Source organism: Poecile atricapillus, chromosome 4, assembly GCF_030490865.1.
Source record: "Poecile atricapillus isolate bPoeAtr1 chromosome 4, bPoeAtr1.hap1, whole genome shotgun sequence".
In the NCBI taxonomy this organism is placed as follows: domain Eukaryota; kingdom Metazoa; phylum Chordata; class Aves; order Passeriformes; family Paridae; genus Poecile; species Poecile atricapillus.
Genome location: NC_081252.1, coordinates 17,698,198 through 17,719,070, shown reverse-complemented (window position 1 = coordinate 17,719,070; position 20,873 = coordinate 17,698,198). Strand labels below are relative to the sequence as shown.

General features: G+C 39.5%; 1 protein-coding gene across 4 annotated transcripts in view; it reads left to right on the top strand.

The window, feature by feature from the left end:
- Positions 1–20,873, top strand: part of DCLK2 (doublecortin like kinase 2) — an 80,243-nt gene that overhangs the window by 41,673 nt on the left and 17,697 nt on the right. For 2 of the 4 annotated variants that reach the window (XR_009277546.1, XM_058837634.1), the window contains exons 3-8: positions 2,360–2,462; positions 4,763–4,861; positions 6,147–6,194; positions 9,763–9,857; positions 16,483–16,555; positions 17,534–17,642. Coding sequence is in view for 2 of the 4 variants with exons in the window: in XM_058837634.1 (XP_058693617.1) it covers positions 2,360–2,462; positions 4,763–4,861; positions 6,147–6,194; positions 9,763–9,857; positions 16,483–16,555; positions 17,534–17,642 (527 nt within the window). In the remaining 2 variants the exon portion in view is untranslated. The remainder of the gene's footprint in view (positions 1–2,359; positions 2,463–4,762; positions 4,862–6,146; positions 6,195–9,762; positions 9,858–16,482; positions 16,556–17,533; positions 17,643–20,873) is intronic. The other 2 variants (XR_009277547.1, XM_058837635.1) reach the window with 1 other exon arrangement.

Here is a 20,873-nt window from a genome sequence, read left to right as displayed (position 1 = left end):
ATATTTAATACCTTTTACAATGAGGTGAATACTTTTTACAGGAATCTGTCTTGGTGTGTGACTGACAGGTGGGAGTCACACAGGTCAGGCGCACCGTGTGTGAGCAGGCAGAGGCTGGCATCAGCCTGAACTCCAGGATAAAGGTGCTGTGTCTCCACCTCCAGCAGCTTATCCCATCACTGGGACTCAGGATTGCTCCTGTGTGTTTTTTGCCTGGGGAAGCTCTATGTGCATGAACATGTGAGGAAGGATACATGGGAATTATGCATTTCCTAAAATTCTTTATTCGTTCCCATTTCTAGTAGCCATTTTCAGCAGATTTTCTGGAGCATTTCTAAGGGTGCTCCTGTCATCTTTTGTGCACAGATCTGAGCCTTACTTTGTAGAATTGCTCTGCAGGCAACAAAGGGATGCTGCTGCTTGCAGTTATACCTCTGTGTATTTCCCAGACTCTGACGTAAAATCTGTCATTCCTTCCTCCCTTACTCTCACTTCCAATGTTAGACTGGACGGGTTAAGGGGTGAGGTAAGGTGAGGCTTTCAGTCAGAACAGAAGGATTAATTTTAGGCACTGCTAAACCACAGCATTTAACTCCAACCTGCTCGAAACAGCCCTGCAAGGGCATCAGGAGCAGAGGTGGGCAGGCAGAGCTTGTGGAAATGGCTTCCAGGTTTAGGGGCTTCGAGTGTGAGCTTGCACCTCAGAGAGCATCTCTGCCCATGTCCTGCCTGTGCTGCTGTGTTCTGCATGTGTGTGATGTGTTCTGGAAGCTTTCTCACAGCTTTGCCCGTTGGCTTGGTTGCTGTATTCCAGAAATCTGTGGAAATGATGATGAGTCCTTGGTCATTGAGCAGAGAGGAAGAAATCCCAAGTTAGCAAAACTTCTCTTGAATTTGTGCAGCCTTTTGAATCCAATTTTTGGTGCCTGTTTGGGTAACTAAAAGCAGCAGTTTTAGAGCAGAAAATGTCTCTCATCAATGAGAGCGAACTGTTACTGCATCAGTAAGGTGACAATAAAAGGATTTCGGTGCTGGCTGTGGCCCTTTGGCTGCACAACACAGTGTTATAACACAAATCCATAAAACACAACACAAATGCTGGATGCTGTGAGCGGGCTGTGCCGAGGGTCTGGCTGCTCTCCTGGGGGAGCTGCCATGACAACTGCACTGCGCCGCAGTTCCTGCAGAGAGCTCGGGGTCACTGGCATTCCGGGTGGCTCTGGAATATTGCAGGCACCACAGACCCCTTCCTGTACTTCTGCCAATGTTTACCATTATCCCAGTGGGTGAAAGATGCAAATGGCCCAGGTATTTGACAGACATCTGGGAAGGAAAAAAGCTGGCTTCTCTAAAAGCAGATTTTTGTATTACTTCTTTGGTTTCATGGCTTTACCAAATGATTCTAACTTTTTACTTCTAAATTTCATGTGGGCATGCAATGTTAAAAAAAAGTGAAACAACTATACATTAAAATTTTAATCCATTTACATCTAAAAAAATAGCTTGTTACCTGCAGACACTTGTTTCCCTCACGAGGGAATTAGAATGACCTCAGTGGATTTTCTTGTTGTGATTTTTTGATTTTAACTGTTTTTAAAGCAGACACTTGCTCTTCCACAAGCGGATTTCTATTGACTTTTGAGGACGGAAATTTTTTCAAGGTCTTTGGTTTTGTGTTTTTAAAGAATGTCTAATCCATCTTTTTTTTCTGATATCCTGATCTTCCTTGATATACATTAGTTGGGTAACATCATTATCCAGGTAGCATCATTACTTGGATAATTAAAAACAGACAACTGCAAAGAGCATGGAAGGGAGTCTATTTCTTTATTTTCCTGAATATGAAATACCTTTTAATGAAAAGGGGAATTGTTTCATAATTTTTTAGCAGGACATTAAAACATGGAAATCAAATGCCGCAGAACATAAGAAAAAAAAAACAATTTGCAGATGCAATCACTTTAACTCAACAGATCTTCCCACAAGCAATTAATGTATTCTTAATACAAAAAGCTTTGATATTTGAATAGTGTTTTCAGATGTTCCTGTCAAAGTAATGTGTGTGTAGTTATAGGCAAAAGTCATCAGCATGCTTATGTAACTATAAGCAAAATTACAGGTGCTAAATGTAAGAGTTTTTGGAGGTAATGGGCAGTCATATTTTACATTCTTGGCCCCTGATGTTTCCTGCACTGCTAGAGAGCTCGAGTACTGAGGAACCGGAGTGCTCGTGTCCCTACAAATGGACATTATGGTATTACTGTGAGAAGATAAAGACAAACTTATTGATTGTTGCTGCCTAACTCAAAGGTTTAGTTTAGAAAGTGTGCAAACTGCATGTGTGTGTTTTGCTGTCCAGGTAACGTGCTTGCAGGACTTCTTTGGAGATGACGACGTCTTCATCGCGTGTGGGCCGGAGAAGTACCGGTATGCTCAGGATGACTTCGTGTTGGATCACAGTGGTAAGGCTGCACATCCTGAACTCAGCTGAAATAGGGAATTCTCTATCTCATTCCCCTGTTCCACCCTCAAGAATGGTGTGATTTAGGAAAATATACATGGGAGGATGTTTTCCTATAGGTAAGAGTTTTTTCAAACCATCTTCTGGATTCTGTAAGCCTGTTAAAATGCACCAACAAACTTGATCCAAATTCCTACAAAGCAAACACTGTCCCTGAAGTTAAATGGAAAGCATAATTTAATTGTAAAACTTTCAGTCATGGATCTAATGGATTTAAAATCTGTTAAAGATGTTCACTTTTGGCATCTGTCACTCTATGATAATTTCCATATTGCTTTCTTCATGAGATTTTTGAAAAATCTCATATGTAGCCGTGCTCGTTTCCAGTCTTAAATTACCCTGTCAGACAATTCACACACTCCAATCTTGTCTGCTACAGACCAAGTGCTGGCCTTGTATGTATTTTGAGATTATAGGAAGGAGGTTAGACAAACTGGGACTTTGTGCCCCTGCTGTCTGCCTTGGGTAGATCATGAATTGAACTTGTTTATGAAAGTTGTTTTTCTGTAAAGAAAAACTCTGTAAGTTCAAGGAAAAAGCAATCCTCTACCAGAGGGTTTTGGAATTGTCTTGGAATATCAAATCATAAATATGTTGAGGTTTTTTTCCTGCATCTTCATGGAACTGTAGAATGGGTAGGGTTTGAAAGGACCTTTAAAGGGACCATCTAGTCCAACCCCTGGCAATGAGCAGGGACATCTCAAAAAGAAAAAATAAATTCAGGTAGCTCCATTGAACCTGACCTTGAATATTTCCTGGGGTGAGACATCTACCACCTCTCTGGGCACCCTATTCTAGTGTTTCGTTACTTGCACAATAAAAGTGAATTCCTTATATTTAGTCTGAATTGACAATTTTTTTTTAGTTTAAAATCATTCCTCTTGTTCTATCACTACAGTTCTTACTAGACATGGGTTTTTTTCTGCCTGTATTGTTCGAACTGTAGAAGCACCCTGTTTTTCTTTTATGGAAAAAAATTAACCTCTGGTAAATAAAACTTTCCCTGGGGATAGTTAGATTATCCCAGAGGAGTTTTGTGTTGTGAATGAAGAATTTTAATCTTTTTTAAAATAAAAGCAACAGCACCTGCTGTTCCTGCAGTTTTTACACACACCATTTTTTCATTACAAAATGCTCAGTTGCAGCAGGAAGTACAGATGTATATCTACCCACTGCCCTGTACATTTGGATGGATAGAGGATTCAGCTGCCTCCCATTCTGCTGTTCCTGCTAGGGTGCTGCTTTTCCAGAACTGCTCCATTATGTTGAGTCAGTTAGTGTGGGGGTGACCAAAAGGGTGTTTTTTAACATAGTTAACAGCTAAAAAAATTACTTTATTCTTATGAGGGAATGAAAGCATGGTTGTGTTGACTCACAATGCAAATCCCAGTCTGGGCATGATTCTAATTTCTCTAGCAGGTTTTAAGGCTGTAAATCTGCTTTCCCCATTTCACAAGGCACAGGCTCATTTTCTTGCCTTCATCTCTTTCCTTTATCTCTTCAGCTTTGGTGGTCCCTGCTTCCTCTAATAGCTCTGGGGGTCGTACTGGATAAAAGCAGGTTATGTACATGACTGGCAGCACATGCAGCTCAATTTACTTTTTTTATCATGATATAGCATCCTAAGGATGATACTGGCATCAGGGACAAAATAAGGAGAGAAATTCATGATCCCCTTTGGAGTGATTTGCTAAAGATGCTAACCACAGGAATTAAAATGTTTCCAAAATGTCAATGCATGTGTGCTCATTGATTCCTTTCCCGTTGATGTTGTTATTTAATGATATGTAGCTGATGGTAAATGACAGTAATCTATTGTTTTGGCCTTCTGGAAACAATAGGCATTTTTCACCTGTTCAAAAATTGGTCACAGCATCAGTTTCTTGAAAAAGAAGGGAAATAATGCTGGCTGTGCAGTTGCCCTGTTTGGAAGTGCCATTACAGCAAGAGCCTTGGCATCAGCATTTGTACAAACTTGAACTGTGGTAATAATCCAGCCTCAAAACATGAAGAAATACTGTCTGCATAATGTCACATACAGTATTGAGTAGCTCAAACAGGTTTTTATAGTGAGTAGGTTAGAGTTGTGAGATGCTCTTACAAATCTGACTCAGCTGGGCAAAGATGTTTGAAAAGTGCTGCTCATTTTCTGGATAACAGAGCCACGGTGGTGTGTGGAGGGAGCCTGTGCACCGACTGACCTGTTGTCAAAACCTGTGACAGAGTTTGCTTGCTTTGTAGAATGTCGTGTTATGAAGTCTTACTCCCGCTCCTCTGCCGTGAGACACGCTGCATCCAAAAGTCCAGGACCTTCACGTCGGAGCAAATCCCCTGCCTCAGGTACTACTGCTAGGAAAGAGCTGAACACATCAAAAACACGAAAATTCTTTTTTTTTTAATGAGATGAAAGAACCTGTTGGCTCTGTCTGTAATACAAGTGTTCCCATAGGGGAAAAAAAAAACCCTTTTTTCACTTTATCTCAGAGATTTAATATTAATCTAAAATAAATTTGTAATTTTTCTTTTTTTAAATCCTAGGAAGAAGCATGGTTTCTACTTTTTAATTACAGGCACAAAAGGTTTCAGTTTATGAACATTGGAGTAGTTTGTGCTAATTGTGCACTTGGGATATGTTTTCAGCATGGCACTTGATTTTCCTGAAAACTATTAACTGCAGGGTTATATATGTAGTTAAATTCATGGTCATTGAACTAGAGTATATCCTTAAATTTTGAATTACAAAAGTTTCTCCTATATAAGCCAAATATTGTCAGAAACACAGGCCTTTGATGGTTCAAGTAATTTTAGGAGATGTACTGTACTGTGATTGCCCATTAACAGAGAATTTTTCTTCCTGTGCTTCTCATAATTTCAAAGAAAGATGTTCACACTATGATTTTGCCACCAGTTTGGCTGAATACCATATGTTTAAACCACGGTGTCTTTTATGTACATAAAGTAGGAAGTTGGTTTTTTCAAAAATTTTTAACCTCTTAATTTAATTTCTAAATACTTCTTTTTACCCTGAAATCAAACTATTAAATATGTAAATATAGGATGCTCTTTTTCTAATGTAACTATAAATGTAAGTTTCTGTGTATATTCCAAACTGTGACATATTCCATATTCTCATCTCCACATTTGTTTTGCCTAATTGATGTTGGTTAAAGTAATTTTATCTTTGGATTCTTTCAAAGTGTGCAGTATCATTAATCTGTTAGTAAAGGTTGAATGTTTAACTGGAAAGCTTCGAAGAAGGATTGCAGAAAAATATATCATGAAGAGCAAGTTTTGCAACTGATCTACATTTCATGCAATTCTCTTACCTCCAATGAGCTCATGTAGAATATCTATCAGCAGGGAATTTTATGCAAAGTATTTATATGGCAGTGCTGTCAGTTCCATACTTATTTCTGCTTAGACCCTCTTAGGTTTGGTTAATTTGAAAAATGTATGCAAAGTGTCTGGTATTTATCCTTCTATTTACTTACCTTTTTTTTTTTTTTTTAACATGAAGTCTTTACTTATCTTTTATTTACCCTTCTTCCTTCCGTGCATGTTCAGAGCTGTTTAATAACTTCTTTCCTTAATGTCTTTTTCCTTTGTGTCAAATATATGAGTACAGTAAAGAGGAGTGGCCACTCCAGTGCTCATTCTTCAGCAAAATCCCCAGGTGAGCCATATGGCTGTGTATCACTAGTGTGTCTCCTCCCTCTCCATTTAGCTGTATTTTTGGTGCTGTGTTTGTGAATATTTTCAGTCTTGAAACACGTTTTGCATTGGATGAAGCAAAGACATAATGGGTGTTGGGTTTTTTTTTTTGTTGAGGTAGATCATTTCAGTGAAATAATGCTTTTCAGCTGTTGGACATCTGTTAATGGTGTCAAAATTAAATTTTTAAAGGTGTAATTTGACTACAAGTAGAGGAGCATTCTGAGGAGCAATACATTTGTATGCTTATTCTAAAGCATATAATAATAGAAAATTTCAGTCAGCAAAAAGACAGGTGTGACAGTTACTGAAAAAAAGCAATGCTAAACCATCTCATATGTTTCAATTTTATGTGCAATTTCTTCTTTTTCTTTGTTTTGTTGTATTATTTCAGCCTGAATTCTAAAATAACCTGTGGACTCACTGAACTTTCAGTTCAAAGTCAAAGCATTTGTGAAACAAGTAACATACAAATAGATGAGCACATCAGTTGAGTCCTTTGGATCACACTAGAAGTTAACAATTTATAAGTTATTCATACATTTTTAAGTTTTAAACATTTCAGTGTGCCAAACATATGTACCCTAACATGTACTATTTCGGAATGACAGAGAAGTTTTGGGCTTTTTTTCTGAATATTCAGACTGGTATGCATGTGGAAAGAAACCTCAAAAGAACTTGTGCTTAGAGAAAATAGATTAAAAAAGTAAGTTTGGCATACACAGGGAATAACCAGCGAATCAGCAGACAGATTTGTGCCAGTACAGATTACTGAGTTATTGAGTGAGAGCAAAAAAAGATTGCTGCTGTCCAAAATAGCAGTGTCATGCTTCAACCCCAGCCAGCAACTAAGCACCACACAGGCACTTCCTGACTTTACTGCTGCAGCAGGATGAAAGAAGTGAATTGGGAGGGTAAAGGTGAGAAAATTAATGGGTTGAGGTATCAGTGGTTTAGTAACTGAAGCAAAAAGAGTTATAGCAACAATGATGCTGCAATGACAAGAAAGAAAGAGAGAGAAATAAAACCCGAGACAAGCGAGTGATGTGAATGAGCAGCTGACTGATGCCATCTCGTCCCTGAGCAGCATTGCCTCTGCCAACATTCCCTCATTTTACTGCTGAGCATGATGCTGTATGGTCTGCAGTATTTTTTGGATCAGCTGGGGTCAGCTGTTCCACCTGTGTCCCCTCCCAGCTCATGAGGAGCAGAAAAGGCCTCGATGCTGTGCAGGCTCCGCTCAGCGGTAACAGAAACATCCCTGCAGCACTTCCCAGCACAAATCCAAAACATATCCCTGTGCTAGCTGCTGTGAAGAAAATTAATTGCACTCCAGTCAGAACCAACACAAGCAGCTGGCTGACTCGCTATCGATGCAAAATCTTTACATCTGGACAGGGCCAGTTCCAGCTTTCGCTCTTGTTGCAGTTGCTGAGCAGCTCACATGCAGCGCATCTCCCGAGGCACTGTCAGGGAGGAATCTGCAGACAGTCCTTTCCAGCAGGATCCTCAGCAGAATGAACTGTGTCTTCTATAATTACAGAGGGACAAAATTTGGAAGGGACTTCTGGGTGTCATCTAGTCACGCCCCTGGCTTAGAACACCACCCTTCTCCACCAAGAATAGCGGAGATTTAGCAAAGAGCTACAGTACTGTCAGTATAGGCTGGGCTCTTCTTCCTTAGACAGTTTTGGGAGAGAACAACAACATTATGTTAACCAGGCAGTTTCACTGGAACAATTTAGTGGTTCTGTCAATGCTTAAAGAGGATGGTAGTGACTTAGATAAGGGTGCCTTACAGTGGTCATGTTCAGGAAGTAGTGACTTTTCTGTGAGCTGTATAAAACAATCCTTAACCAAAATAAAAAAATTTCCTCCTGTAGTAATAGTTTGTCATTTGGAAGCAAACTCTTCTACTGAAGTATCTCATTTTTGGTCATGCAAGAAGCAGAAAACAGTAAGACAGCAGTCACTAGCCCTTGCCATTCTCACAGTTGCAAATTCTGTCTAAAACAAGGATGCATTGATATGCCAGGTTATCCAAAACAAATGGTTGAAGTCTGCAGGAGGGTAGTGCACTCTTAAATGTTTTCAGTTTCTGAAGAAAAAAAAGAACCCTTAAAATTGCCTATTTTTCTTACAGGCAAGTATTTTTAAAATCAATATGGAAATATCCTAAATACACTGAATACTTTTAAAATAAAGTACTATGGTCTTGGTCCTTTAACAGAACTGGGAATATAAATCCAAGTTATCAGGCTTCAAGACAGACTTACTGTGAAGCTAAAGCCAGTTAGTTGTATCTTAACATCTTACATCAGAGAAGGAGATTTTCTGTGAAAAACAGGGATTTGTGTTAGGTGCGGTGCAGTCAGCCTGGCCCAGTGGCAGATGCGCTGCCCAGGATGTAGCAAGAGGCCTTGAAAGGCACCTTCCATACTGAGATAATGTTAGTGTGCTGGGTCAGTGGACACTGGTAAAATAAATCCAGTAGTTTAAGAAGTGAGACATAACCCATGACAGACCTCAGTAGCTAAAGGAATTGTGCAGGTGTATCTCTTATTTAATTTGAAGCTCAGTTTCTGTTTACCGGGGATGTTTTTTCTTTCTAGAAAAAGTAAGTCATCACCATGCTATGAAGCATTTTTAGCTCTTAAATTTCTGCCTAGTATTGTACTTTTTCTCCCCCCAAAAAATGAGGATCAGCTAAAAAGAAATGATGTCTCATCATATAACTTTGCATCATATTTGTGTCTGATGGACAGTGTGCTATTCTCTCTGCATGATGAAATCCTTCAGTTTGTTCTTTTCAGAAAAATACAAGGACTGACCTAAGTTAAATTCAATACACCAGAGATAACAGATGTTGTATGAGGCCTATCTGAAAATCTAGATTTAAAATAAATGAAGTCTTTAAGTCAGGAGGGAGGGTGTTGTATGTTTTCAAAGACACTTGTACATATTGGAAGCTCAAAAACAACCTACTAGCTTTTCTCTTGTTGAGGTTTTTTTTCCCCTAAATCAGTATTTTCTGAACTACTGCTGAAGTTTTCTGTCATGCAAACAGTTAAATCTTATTGTTTGTTTTTCTTAGGGAAAACAAACAACCTCGTGTTCTGTGAAACATTCTGACTAGAAAGTAAGGCCTTGATCCAAACTGAAGAGGAGGGTCAAATATCCTTAGAAACATTTTCTTTCTATAAATTCTGTGTGATACCACAATTTATTATGCAATTTTTAAAGGCTGTGAGGCTTTTTTCTTTTTTTTTTTTTATTTTTTTCCTTGTTTGTTTCCGTGCCCAAAACTCTTGCCCTAGCGAAGAACAGAATGGCAATGCAGTATTTCTGTGTCATCTTGATCCCATATCCAGCCACCTGAATTTTCAGGGTGCAGCTTTGTCTCATGCGAATGGTGTAATTTATTCCTAAATGCTGAGGACTCTGTTTTTCTTTGTTTGCAGACTTCGGTGGCAACTTTTGATTTTTATTCATGTTTTCTTTCATTTTTTCACTTTTATTGTTTTGGCCAGTTAATGGAACCCCAAGCAGTCAGTTATCCACTCCAAAATCTACAAAGTCCTCCAGTTCTTCACCAACAAGTCCAGGCAGCTTTCGTGGACTCAAGGTAAGTGCAAGAATCATCAAATCCCCTAAATTTCCTTATTCATTGATTGTATGACACTTTTGCTGAAAGAAAAATAAAAAGCTATAATTTTGGAGGGTAGCCTTACACGAATGATGTTTGCTCATATGGAGAATAGATCTGAAGTGTTTTTCTGAATAGATTTTTTGTGTTTTGTCTGGGTTGAACACTCAGCTTAGGAAAGGCAGAGTGTGATGCTGGCTTGAACATGCCACTTTGTCCTCCAAATTTTCCATTGTTCTGTGGACTGCAGAAATCCTCCAAGCAATTTGTTATCCCTTCAGCCTATATAAATGTAGTGTTGTCTTTTCAATACCTTATAGTCTGTAGCATTGCCCAAGTTTCATCTAAAGCAGAATTATTTCTCCCTGGCACCAATTTCACCCCTCAGTCCAGTCTCCTGCCTGAAAGTGCTTCCTTTGGGAGCAGACTGATGTCTGGCAGATTTTTCTGTGTGGCACCGAGAGGTTTGTCTTCCTCTCCCGCTTCAGAGCTGGCTGCATTTGCAGCTCTTGGAGGCTGCTCTGTGCCTTTGGCTCAGTGAAAGAAAAGGAGCAGTCTGGACTACAGTAGAGCATCTCATTGCTGCATTTGTGCAGCTGTCCTTTCAAGGGGAAATTTCCTATGGAATTGTCAATTGCAGCCTTTCTGGAAGCAGACTGGATGGTCTGCACTGATTATTGTGATCAAGTAATAGCTCCTATTGGTTAACAGAGTGTCTGTGAAGAAGCTGCATAATTCTGTGGAGAACTGTTTTCTCCATTAGGAGACCGACTAAAGAACGTGATTTGAATAGTGCTTGGATTTGGGGCTTGACATGCTAATTATTACCAGGTCTTGTTTTTCAAGGAGTATGGCACTGGTTTCTGCCAGACTGCTATGATAATTCTGACAAAGGATTTTGATTCATTTAATTTATTTGCCTAAGTTTTAAAATAAATTTTAATTTATCTGTAATCATTTGGCTAAATAATTTTGAAGAGCAGTAATATCTCTGACATGAAAAATCAGAACTCAGTGTCTTAAAATCTGTCTGGACAGCTCCTCTGTGGAGCTTACAGTAGAAGACACCAGAATCACTGGGCTTGAGTCTCCCATCTGGTCTGCACTATCTTTAAGGAATGCTCTTTGGACATTTGATGGAGTCCCAGGCCAGCCCAGCACCACCACGGCTCTGCACCGAGAGTGGGACACACCCCAGCAGCAGGGTGACCTGGAGAGCAGCTTAGAGCCAATGCTCCACGGCACCTGATAGCTGTCAGTGCTGGGTGTGGAGACAAGGGCTGAAGAGGAGGCTCTTTGTATGGGCTCCAGAAACTTCTACACTGCCCAAAAGAATCACGGACAAAGAGCAAAGATGATAGGGCTGTGGGGGTTTATATATAGGGGCGGTTCAGGGGGAGGTTACAAATTCTTGCCCAATAGGGAAAACTCAGGGGAGGCTCAGAGGGCGGGACTCACAGGGTTCCAACAAATGGGGAAACACAGGGAGGGGACACAAAGTGACAAGCAGGGAAACAATCCACTGGGGTCTCCTGCTTTAGGGGAATTCCAAAGGGGAGGTCCAAGCCGGGGGTTGGTACAAGGGAGGATTGACAGGAACTCACTGGAACAGGGGCAGGATCAGGGTGGGTTGGTACTCAAGGGGGAAAGCAGAGGATTGACAGCCCAGGGGGAGGGACAGAGAACATTCTGGGTGAGGAGGCAGGGCTGTGACAGGGATTGGCAGGGGAGTGGGGAGGTACAACTTGGGGCAGAAGAACTGAGCTGGGGGGTGACAGAGCATACCCACAGAACATAATATTTACAGCACAGAGATGTGCCACAACAGTCTCTTTTCAATGAAATTACAAGTTTAGAAACGAGATCATTTGCCTTGGTTTTTTCCACTGCTTCCCTGTCTGCTTTTAACTGATTAAAGCTCCATTAAGGCAGAGGTAATTCTGATAGCAGCAAGCAAGTCTCACCAAAGTGGGCATGTCCCCTTTCCCATTCACTTTCACTCAATTAGGCTGCTGTACTTTTTCCATTTGGAATTTAATTGGTGCCGGGTACTAATGAATTTTCATGTCAAATAACAATAATAACCAAAAAAGGAGCAAAGCCAAATTAAGCATCTCAGACCTGATGTGTTGCTGAGGTAGTGAGTTCCTCTTGTTTCATCCTTTAGGATGCATCTGTTTAGCAGGAGTGTCCCAGCTGTGCTCTTGAGGCTAAAGATAGGGAAAGTTATTTGGTGAATCCCAGGGAGAATTCCGAAAGGATCAAGTGTGCTGTTCAGACACACTTGATTCTCAATTATGTTGTAGTAGTAAGGGCTGTTTTGGGGGAGTATAAAACCAGTAAAAGGGAGGCATAGTTTTATGCAAAACCAGATTATTTTAAGAAATCCATACACCTTTTTGTGAAATTGGGGTTTTCTTGGTTACTCTGATGAGAAAAAAAAGGGGGAAGCAGTGAACAGCTTTATTATTTGGAGAGATTATTGCTTTTCCCTATTGTTCAGTAGTTCCTTGTTGCCAAGACTGCATTGCTGCACAGACAAGCAGTATGGCTTCCTGCACTTGTATAAATAGGGTGTCATGACAACAGCTGAATGAAAATTTAGATATAAATACTATGTCAGAGACAAAATAAGGTGTATTTTAAGAGTTTTCTGTCTTTGGGAGCTCAATATTTTGAGTGATTTTTTGTGTACAAATCTTATGTTTATTTTTGTAGAGGGTGGAACAGTAGAACTGAGTAATGGTTTTGTATAAGCTTGAGACAACACAAAAAAAGCAAAAGAAATCAGGCTTGATGTTTCTGTTTCCTGTAAAGAGCAGAGCATCAGAGCAGGTGCACTTGAACTGCACTTTAAAAACTGTTTTATTTGAATAGCCAGAGCAAAGTAAAATATTTTACTATAGATTAGAACCTTGCTAAGCTTTTTGTAGTTTGACAATCAATGTAGAGCATAAGTGATAGTGCTAGTCCTCAAGGCAGACAACTTGCAAAAATGCTGATTGCAGCATCAATTTCTTCTCAGTCTCAGGCACTGAATCTTATATCATATTCTCTGAATGCCTCTATTCCTTTAAAGAGAAGTCTCTTCAGTCCCCAAGGATTCCTTCTGCTTCACAACTCTTGTTAGGAGCGGTATGTTAAGGCACAGAAAATTCATCACAGGAAAGACTCCTTGTGAACAGTTTATCTTCAGAGGGAAGGGCCTTCTTCCTGTCCTTTTTAGCTCTTCCAACCAGAGTGCCCTTGTGCTATTAATTGTTCAATACATACTGTAAGTCCGGCATCCCAGGCTTGCAGAAGCGTTTTAAATAGTGGACTCCGAGGTTATAGTGAAGTCAGGAATTAAAGGTATGTCTTAATAACAGTAAATACGACATAATTTCCCCACAAACCCAAATAAAAGCCCTTATTCCAGTAAGTGACAAATATATAAAATACCCTAGATATTCTTATTCAGGCTGTTTATTTTTAACATTGCAGTATTACTCTGTAACTCAGCATTTCACTTAGCAGAGGCTTTGTTTCAAGGTGAAGATTTAGATATAAAAGTTTAAAAGTATGGGCATGAAGTAGATGACTACTCTATAAAGTGTTTTCTCTTTTGATCAAATGTGCTGAATTTCTTATTTTTCTGTTGAATTCCCATGGAGATGGGATCTGGTGCCTGGGTTAATAATAAAGGTAATGGTGCATTTGGTGTCACGGGACAGCTGATCAAGAGGAGTCCTTTTTACAGATTTGTAGGCAGGGGAAAGGTTTAACATTTTGCTTCAGTTCTAAGTGTACATTTCTATGCAATGCTGTTAGGGGTGATTTGACTCTTAGCTCTTCCAGTACATCTGTTATTCTGCACACATTGTACCATAAAAATCATCCAGAGACTAAGTTAAATTTGGAAATCGGTGTAACTTTGGAAAGTGGTATCATAACTTCCTTATGCTTACTTGGATTGCTTTGTTGTCCCCGCCTAAAATTAAAGACCACGAAGTCTTGTGATCTCTTTAAAAATAAAATAAAATTATAAAAATAAAGAGACTGGAAGCCTTTCTTAGATTGACAATTATGCTAAATAGCTTTGTGTTTGAATTTGTCTGGGTATTACTTTTGCAATTGGTGGACCAAATGACCAAAGTGAAAGGGCATTAGAACCTGATCCAACAAATAACTTAAGTATTTGCTTAACTTTCCTTTTACTTCAATGAGGACGTTAATGTACTTAAAGTTAAACATGTGCTTAAGTGATTTGGAGGATTAGTGCCTATCTTCATCAAGGTTTTTAATCTCTTCAGTGTTGCACACATGTGCTTTGTGTGTAGTTATATGTAAGGATTCTCTACATGTGTTTATGTGACAGAGGCCACAGCAGTGGGGATTCTTTACGTGATGCATTTGGTGAATTTACAATGAATTTACAATTTACAATGAATTTACAATTTATGTTTAAGGATCACTTAAAAAAACACTAAGTTTCTGCCTTACACATTATGTTACTATTAACCATTATAATAATTAATACTTCAATATCTCTATGAAACACTGGTTATATAAATAATGTTTTATTTATGTTCAGAATGTCTTTTAGTCCCTTAATACAGCTGTTCAGGATGAATTACAATGACATAACCAAAGTGTCCCCAGATTTCAGAGAATACTTCTGCAAAGTTAATTCACAGTTTCACTAAAATACTCCACAGTTAGATGTGCCAGCATCCCATGTAGCTGCCAAGGAGTTAGGTATTTCTTTCAACATGAAAACAATCCCCAAATGTTTCCACAGACATTTGTGCCATGGGCAGTCTAACCCTGAGTGCAGAGGTTTGCCAACCAAGGTACCATTCCACTGTAAAAGAAAATGGGTTTGTATCCGTGGATCCTTCCTCACACTGACAAAAAAATCCCACTAGCTGTGGAGTTCTGGCAGAGCTAGGGTTAAACCTGCCATTTCAGATTCTGATCTAACACCTCAGCCACAATGGCAGCATTAATTTCATTTTATTTTTGTACTAATTTTAGTGGTTTTTTTCCTGGTAGTGTTTGCTTCCTTCTTGTGGCAAGAAGGAATGTGCCCAGTCATACTCTGCCCCGATTACAAGACTGAAGGAAGTTGGAAATGTGGGCTAGATGTTCCCATGTATTGTCACTCACTGAAAACCCAAAATAGATTACTAATAATTTAGGCTGATGACTAATACTTGGCCATGGACTGTTGTGTTATTTCTGCTTCAGGTTTGAAGAAAATGTGACTGACTGGTTAAGAAACTGACTCATGATTTTGTACAAATCTCATTTAACCCAAATGTCCTTGTTCCTAATCCCTGTTAAATAGACAGGTAACTCAGAAAGACAGCAGCATTAACGTAGCCTGGGTTTAAGTTATTAGCAAGGAGCAGAGTAGTAGCTGCCTGCTTGCTGTTTGATGCTACTTCTGTGCCAAATGCTGGTAAACTTCAATGTTCCAGGGGCTCTGCAAAATTAAGTTGTACAGCTTCTAGTTACTGTAGCTTTAGCTGATTTGGCAGCTCAGCTGCCACTAGAAACTTAAGCATTCATTAGCATTTCATGAGCCTTTAGACAATATCCCTATCTGTCAGTTCAGTTCTTTCCCTGACAATAGTGTTAATGATTTAAAATATTCAGCAGTGTAACCAGACAATGTCAGCTAAAAGGCAAAATGCTGCATTTGCATTCCCGGTGTCTCGAAAAGCCATTTCAACAGACACTGAGCTTAAGGCAGAGAAGCATTTTAATCCTTCCTGTGGTGAGTTCTGAAAACTACCATAATAGCCCATGAAGAAAACAAGATCTGGAACTTCACAGAACAGCAAGAAATGTTACGTAGAGGATGGGGAACGATCTAAACTTAATTTTAATTTCACGCAGCATCCTTATATGTAACTGTAATAGGAGAGCTTATAAAAGTGGTGCATGAAACACATCCAGTATATTTTACTATTTATGGCATTCATTCCTATGCCTCCACCCCTTTTCAAAATTTAAACTTACTGTTCTTTACATCCCTGGGCAGTATGACAGGATGACTTTAAGCAGAATCATGAAGATTCTGATCCAGTACCAATTAAGTCATTAGTGCAGGAAAATCAGTTTTCTTCAGCTGTCATGCTTAAATATCATTTAGATATTTGTTTATTTACAGTCTCACAGTTACTAAAACTGGATCTGTGTCTGGATACATATCAGACATCTAATTTGAAATGCTTGTAGGTGTCAAATCTTCACATCTATAATAACCTAAAATAAAGCCTGATAGATGGCTAAATAAATCTGATTATCATAGATGTACTTGGCTACCTAGGCCAAAATTGTAGGTGCAGCTGAAAGGACTTTGCTCTTTACTGAAATCTGTTCAACTGCTTATCTAAATAGAAATGTTGTGGCTGGATCTTAAATTAGTACAAATTACAATGATGATGAACTTTGAGAAAGCAAGAATGAAAATAAGATGGGTGTAGAAAAGTAAACTGACTCTGTGCAAGTGATTTTAGTGTTTAGTGGGGTTTTTTTTTTCAAATTTGCTGCTTTTTTGTATGGCTCTTTCTTGTGATTACCATCAGAAATTAGAAGTTGTTGTGTACTTCCACAGATCTCCCCACATGGTGGATCTTCTTCCAACGTGAATGGTGTACCTGAATCACTCCCTTGCCAGAGTCCCGAAGGTAGGACACCAATAATTGCTGCCAATCCTTGCCAGAATTTTGCTGTAGATGACACTTGTAACAAGACTTTAGAGTGGTTTCTGATGACTCCAAGTCATTTTCTGTTTGGAGTTGTTTCTTACCTTGTTGATTCACCTTGGAAAAAAAATTTAGCACAATTTGTACATCAAAGCAGTAAAGTTAGGAAATAAATTCTGTTAATTTTTTTTTTTTTGGTCCAGTGGTAACATATTACTGGGCCTTGCTTTTCAATAGTCACTATTAGGAATTTTTTGAGCATGACCTGCATTATCATCTGACACATGATTGTGGCTGGACTGAAAGATGAGCCCTCCTCAAAAGAGCTCATTGTGCTTCAGGTAGAACCACTGGCCAAACAACTGACTTTAGCTAAACTTAACCCTTCATGCCTCATCTCTTCAAAGCAATGTCAGTTGTTTTAAAATATTTTTAAATTTCATGTTGGAGTAATGTTTTTTATTTTAAAAATACTGAAATAAGCATCTATCAGAATTACTTGCATTTTGGATGTTTTAGGAGCACCTATAAGAACTTGAAGGAATTCTGCAGATAAAACTTCTTGGGTTTTTTATATGCATTGTAGCTGAATCTTATTTGCATTTTTGCTTTGAGTTTGCAAAAAAAAAAAAGTCAAAAAAGTAATTCGAGGTCAGAAAGTTTTAGATGAAGAACTTCTAACTGTATTCATTACTTTTAGAATATGCCTGTACGAAAACATAGCAAGAGACTTCTTTGTGTGTTCAAAGGTCAAATTACTTTGGGTTCATCTTGTTCTTCTTTACATTTGAGATAAAACCCCTTCTCCACTGCAAGGGGATTGCAGTGGAGAAAACAGCTTACTTTTAAGTTTTGTTTTGCATTTGTGACTGTTTTGTATCTGTGGAGCCCCTTGGGGATATATTGCATCTTGCTGACACTTCTCTTCAGCTTGCATTATTGACTTCTATTTTTTTGCAGGCTTGAATGGAAACAAGTTCTCAGGGTCATCTACCATTCTTGAGAAGTATAAAGTGGGGAAGGTGATTGGTGACGGCAATTTCGCTGTTGTAAAGGAGTGCGTGGAACGGTGAGCAAGGAACCTGTTCAGTCCTGCTGTGTGTTGTACTGGATAAAGCCCCGTGCAGTAACTTAATTTCCTAGACAAATGTAATGAGATGAAAGCAAGGAACAGTTGCAAAAATATGCACGCACTTCAGGAGAAACAGGCGTAGCAAAACACGCAGAGCTTCCTATGTTTTCTTCCAGCAAAGGGATACGAGAGCAGCAGAGAACCATGGTTTTTTATCCCACAAACTAAAGGAGGCATCACCTTCTCATGGTGCCTCCTTAGGAAACCCCACAGCTCTTCAAGAAATCTCTCGCACTACAGATGGTTGTGGATGACAGGAAATTCTATGTGGCATCTAAACAGAGTTTGAGAGACCCCCCCCCCCCCACTTCTGCCTCAGCAGTTCTGCTGTTGTGGTGTCCCCACTGCCTGCTGCTGACGTGATTTTTCACAGCTTTAAGCATTCTGTGGGTTGAGTACTCTTAAAGACATGCAGTTGTTGGCTATCAGCCTGTGCTGGTGGCTCTCTTGGGCTTGCTGCTTGTGTTTCGTGGCGTGGAGGAGCCAGACACTTCAAATGAACCCTCCAACATGCCTGAAATATCCTTGTGCTTGATTCCCTGTGGCATAGGCAGGATACCTTTGCAGACCTGTGCAGCTCTGCTGCTCTTCCTCTGCAAGCTTTGTGTCTCACACTTTGCTGCCAGTGCAAACATAACAGATGATTTGACTCTCACTTTCTCAGTGTACTTCTTTTTTAGAACCACCTTCTGCTATCTTTATCAACCTGAGCGTTATGTCAGTTTCTTAAATATTATGAGGAATCTCCAACTTGTACGCAAGTACTGGGAAAACTCAGCACATGACTGTGAAAAACATAACTGTTAGTGAAACTTTCTATTATTTGATCCTCATCTGCTGGTTTTAGCTAAATTGAAAGAAAAATAATTCTGAATGGAAAGATCTCATTCCAGAACTGAGGTTAGAGTAATAGATCTGTAATTCCTTGGGTCTTCCATCACGCCCTTGGAAATTCAGTGTCAGCAAATGGAAGGTCACTGTGTGGTCCTCTGGCTCAGGAGACTGGGCAGCCCAACTTCTATCAGTGGCACTAAAGACTGAGGCAAACAAAAAAAGCATTCCATGCCTTTGCTTTATCTTCATGTCTGTTAGTCAGGCGACAGTCTTTGGCAAGCACCAGTGTTTTCTTTCAAGCTCCCTTTGCTATTGACACACTTAAGAAACCCTTGTTGTCTGACTCAACACTGGCCAGTTTCAGCTCTAATGGGGCTTTGGCCTTTCCTCTCCTCTCCCTGCATGCACCAACCACAGCTCTGTAATCTTGCTGTGAAGCCCCACTTTGCTTCCAAAGATCCTCCTTAGCACCACAAGTTGTTCCCTGCTCAGTCGAGCTGCTTCTCTGCCACTTAATGTCTGGGAAAATTGAAATCTCCCACGAGGGCAAGGGCTACCAATCCAGGAATTTCTCATTGCTACCCACAGAGTAATTCATCAGTGCTTACATCCCAGCCAGGTGATCCCAGACACTCCCTACACCATCTCCTTTGTTTTCCACTGCCCTTACCCTCACCCAGAGGCTTTCCTGAAAGATAGCAGGTTAAAAGCACAAGATAACCTATTTATTATCAGAAATATAAGCTGTGCATTTTGGAAATCACTTAAATCCCACTGGAAATGGGACAAGGGCTGCTAGTTCACTGAGTGTCATCTCTGCTTTTTGGAATGAGGAAACTGAACCAGAAAAACAGCCCTCCAATTACAAAAAAATTTAAAAGGCACAATTACACTTCACTATCTAGTTTTGTATGTGTTCAAAGCTTTAGTGCAACATTATTAAATAAATGTTATGTAAAATAAGTATACAAAAACAGTTGCTAATAATGATGATGGAGGAAATGCCAACCATAAATGCTTCTCTTTTAATTCCTATTAATTATACTTAATTTCTAATAGTGTTGTGCTAAGAAGCCTAAGCTGTGGAGCCAGGATCCTATTACACAGCTACCAGCTGGGATGTTCTACAAAAAGAAGGAGAAAAGATTAAGGTGGTCTCTTTTGTGCCTGTGTGTCTGTATATAAAGACATGAGTCAACAGATGGGCACTGACAGCTCGAGAAGAATCCCAGAAACCTGTCAGACAATGCTGGTGTACGATGTGCAGTGATATTAATGCACACAAATTCCGGGGGTTATATCCGCCTTTTTTCCTTGGATGCTGTGGTAGAGGTCATTTGTAAGAGGGATTTGAAGTCGCTGGATGAATTGGCTTTGTGAATGTTAACTCCTCTGGCTCACAGCACGAGTGCTGAAGGTTTGTTAAGTGGATGTTGCCGATCAGTTGTTTGCCGGCTTTCGGATGTACAGCGGTGTAAAGTACAAATTGTGATTTTGATTCCCACGCTGTTACTCGTAGCAGATCTTACATTGGGTCTGTAACATGAGAGGGTGGCATTTCACTGATACCATTTAGATAAGGGCTTCTATCTGAAGACCAGATCGGGTTGTAACTATGACAACCTCGCAGATGCAGCAGCACTTCCAGGGCAGGGATTCTCGCCTGCAGTTTTTTGATAATGCATAAATGGAATATTACATGTTAATTCAGTTCCTTTTTCTGCAAGGTGCTGATTTTGACCAGTTGTATCTAATGCCAAAAGCACGGTGAAAATCACCCTGGAAGTTTGAAAACATGCCTGATTTGGCTCTTGTATCTACCTCCTGTTTTCGAGCGGTGTTCTGATGCACACTGGAGTCTGTAGGCACTGGCACAGTACAAAATAGCAGCAACTTGGTCTTATGGCAATTTCATATGGTTTTTAATTTATAAATAATATAAGTCATAATTTCTTCTTTGTTTAAAAAAAATAATTGTGTTGCTTTTTATTCTGCTCATTTTTCCCCTTTCCAGAGAAATGGAGATTTTTATTGCTTTAAGGGATGAAAGACAAACAAGAACTCCTTTCTGTGAAGAGTATTTGCTGAAAACAGTAATCCTTTTTTACTTTGTATATGACCCACCCTGTTAAATGTCATGGGACTTTAGATGACAGCCGTAGAATTCCACAAAATTCTTTTTTTAAAAAAAAATACAATACAAAAGCTCAAAATCCGTGCCTGACAAATTCTACAGGATTTTAGTCTATCTGCAACGGACTATGGGATTTTAGCTCTGTTGAATTCTACTGAATTTTTTTACTAGGGTATCAATCTTCACACACACACACATAT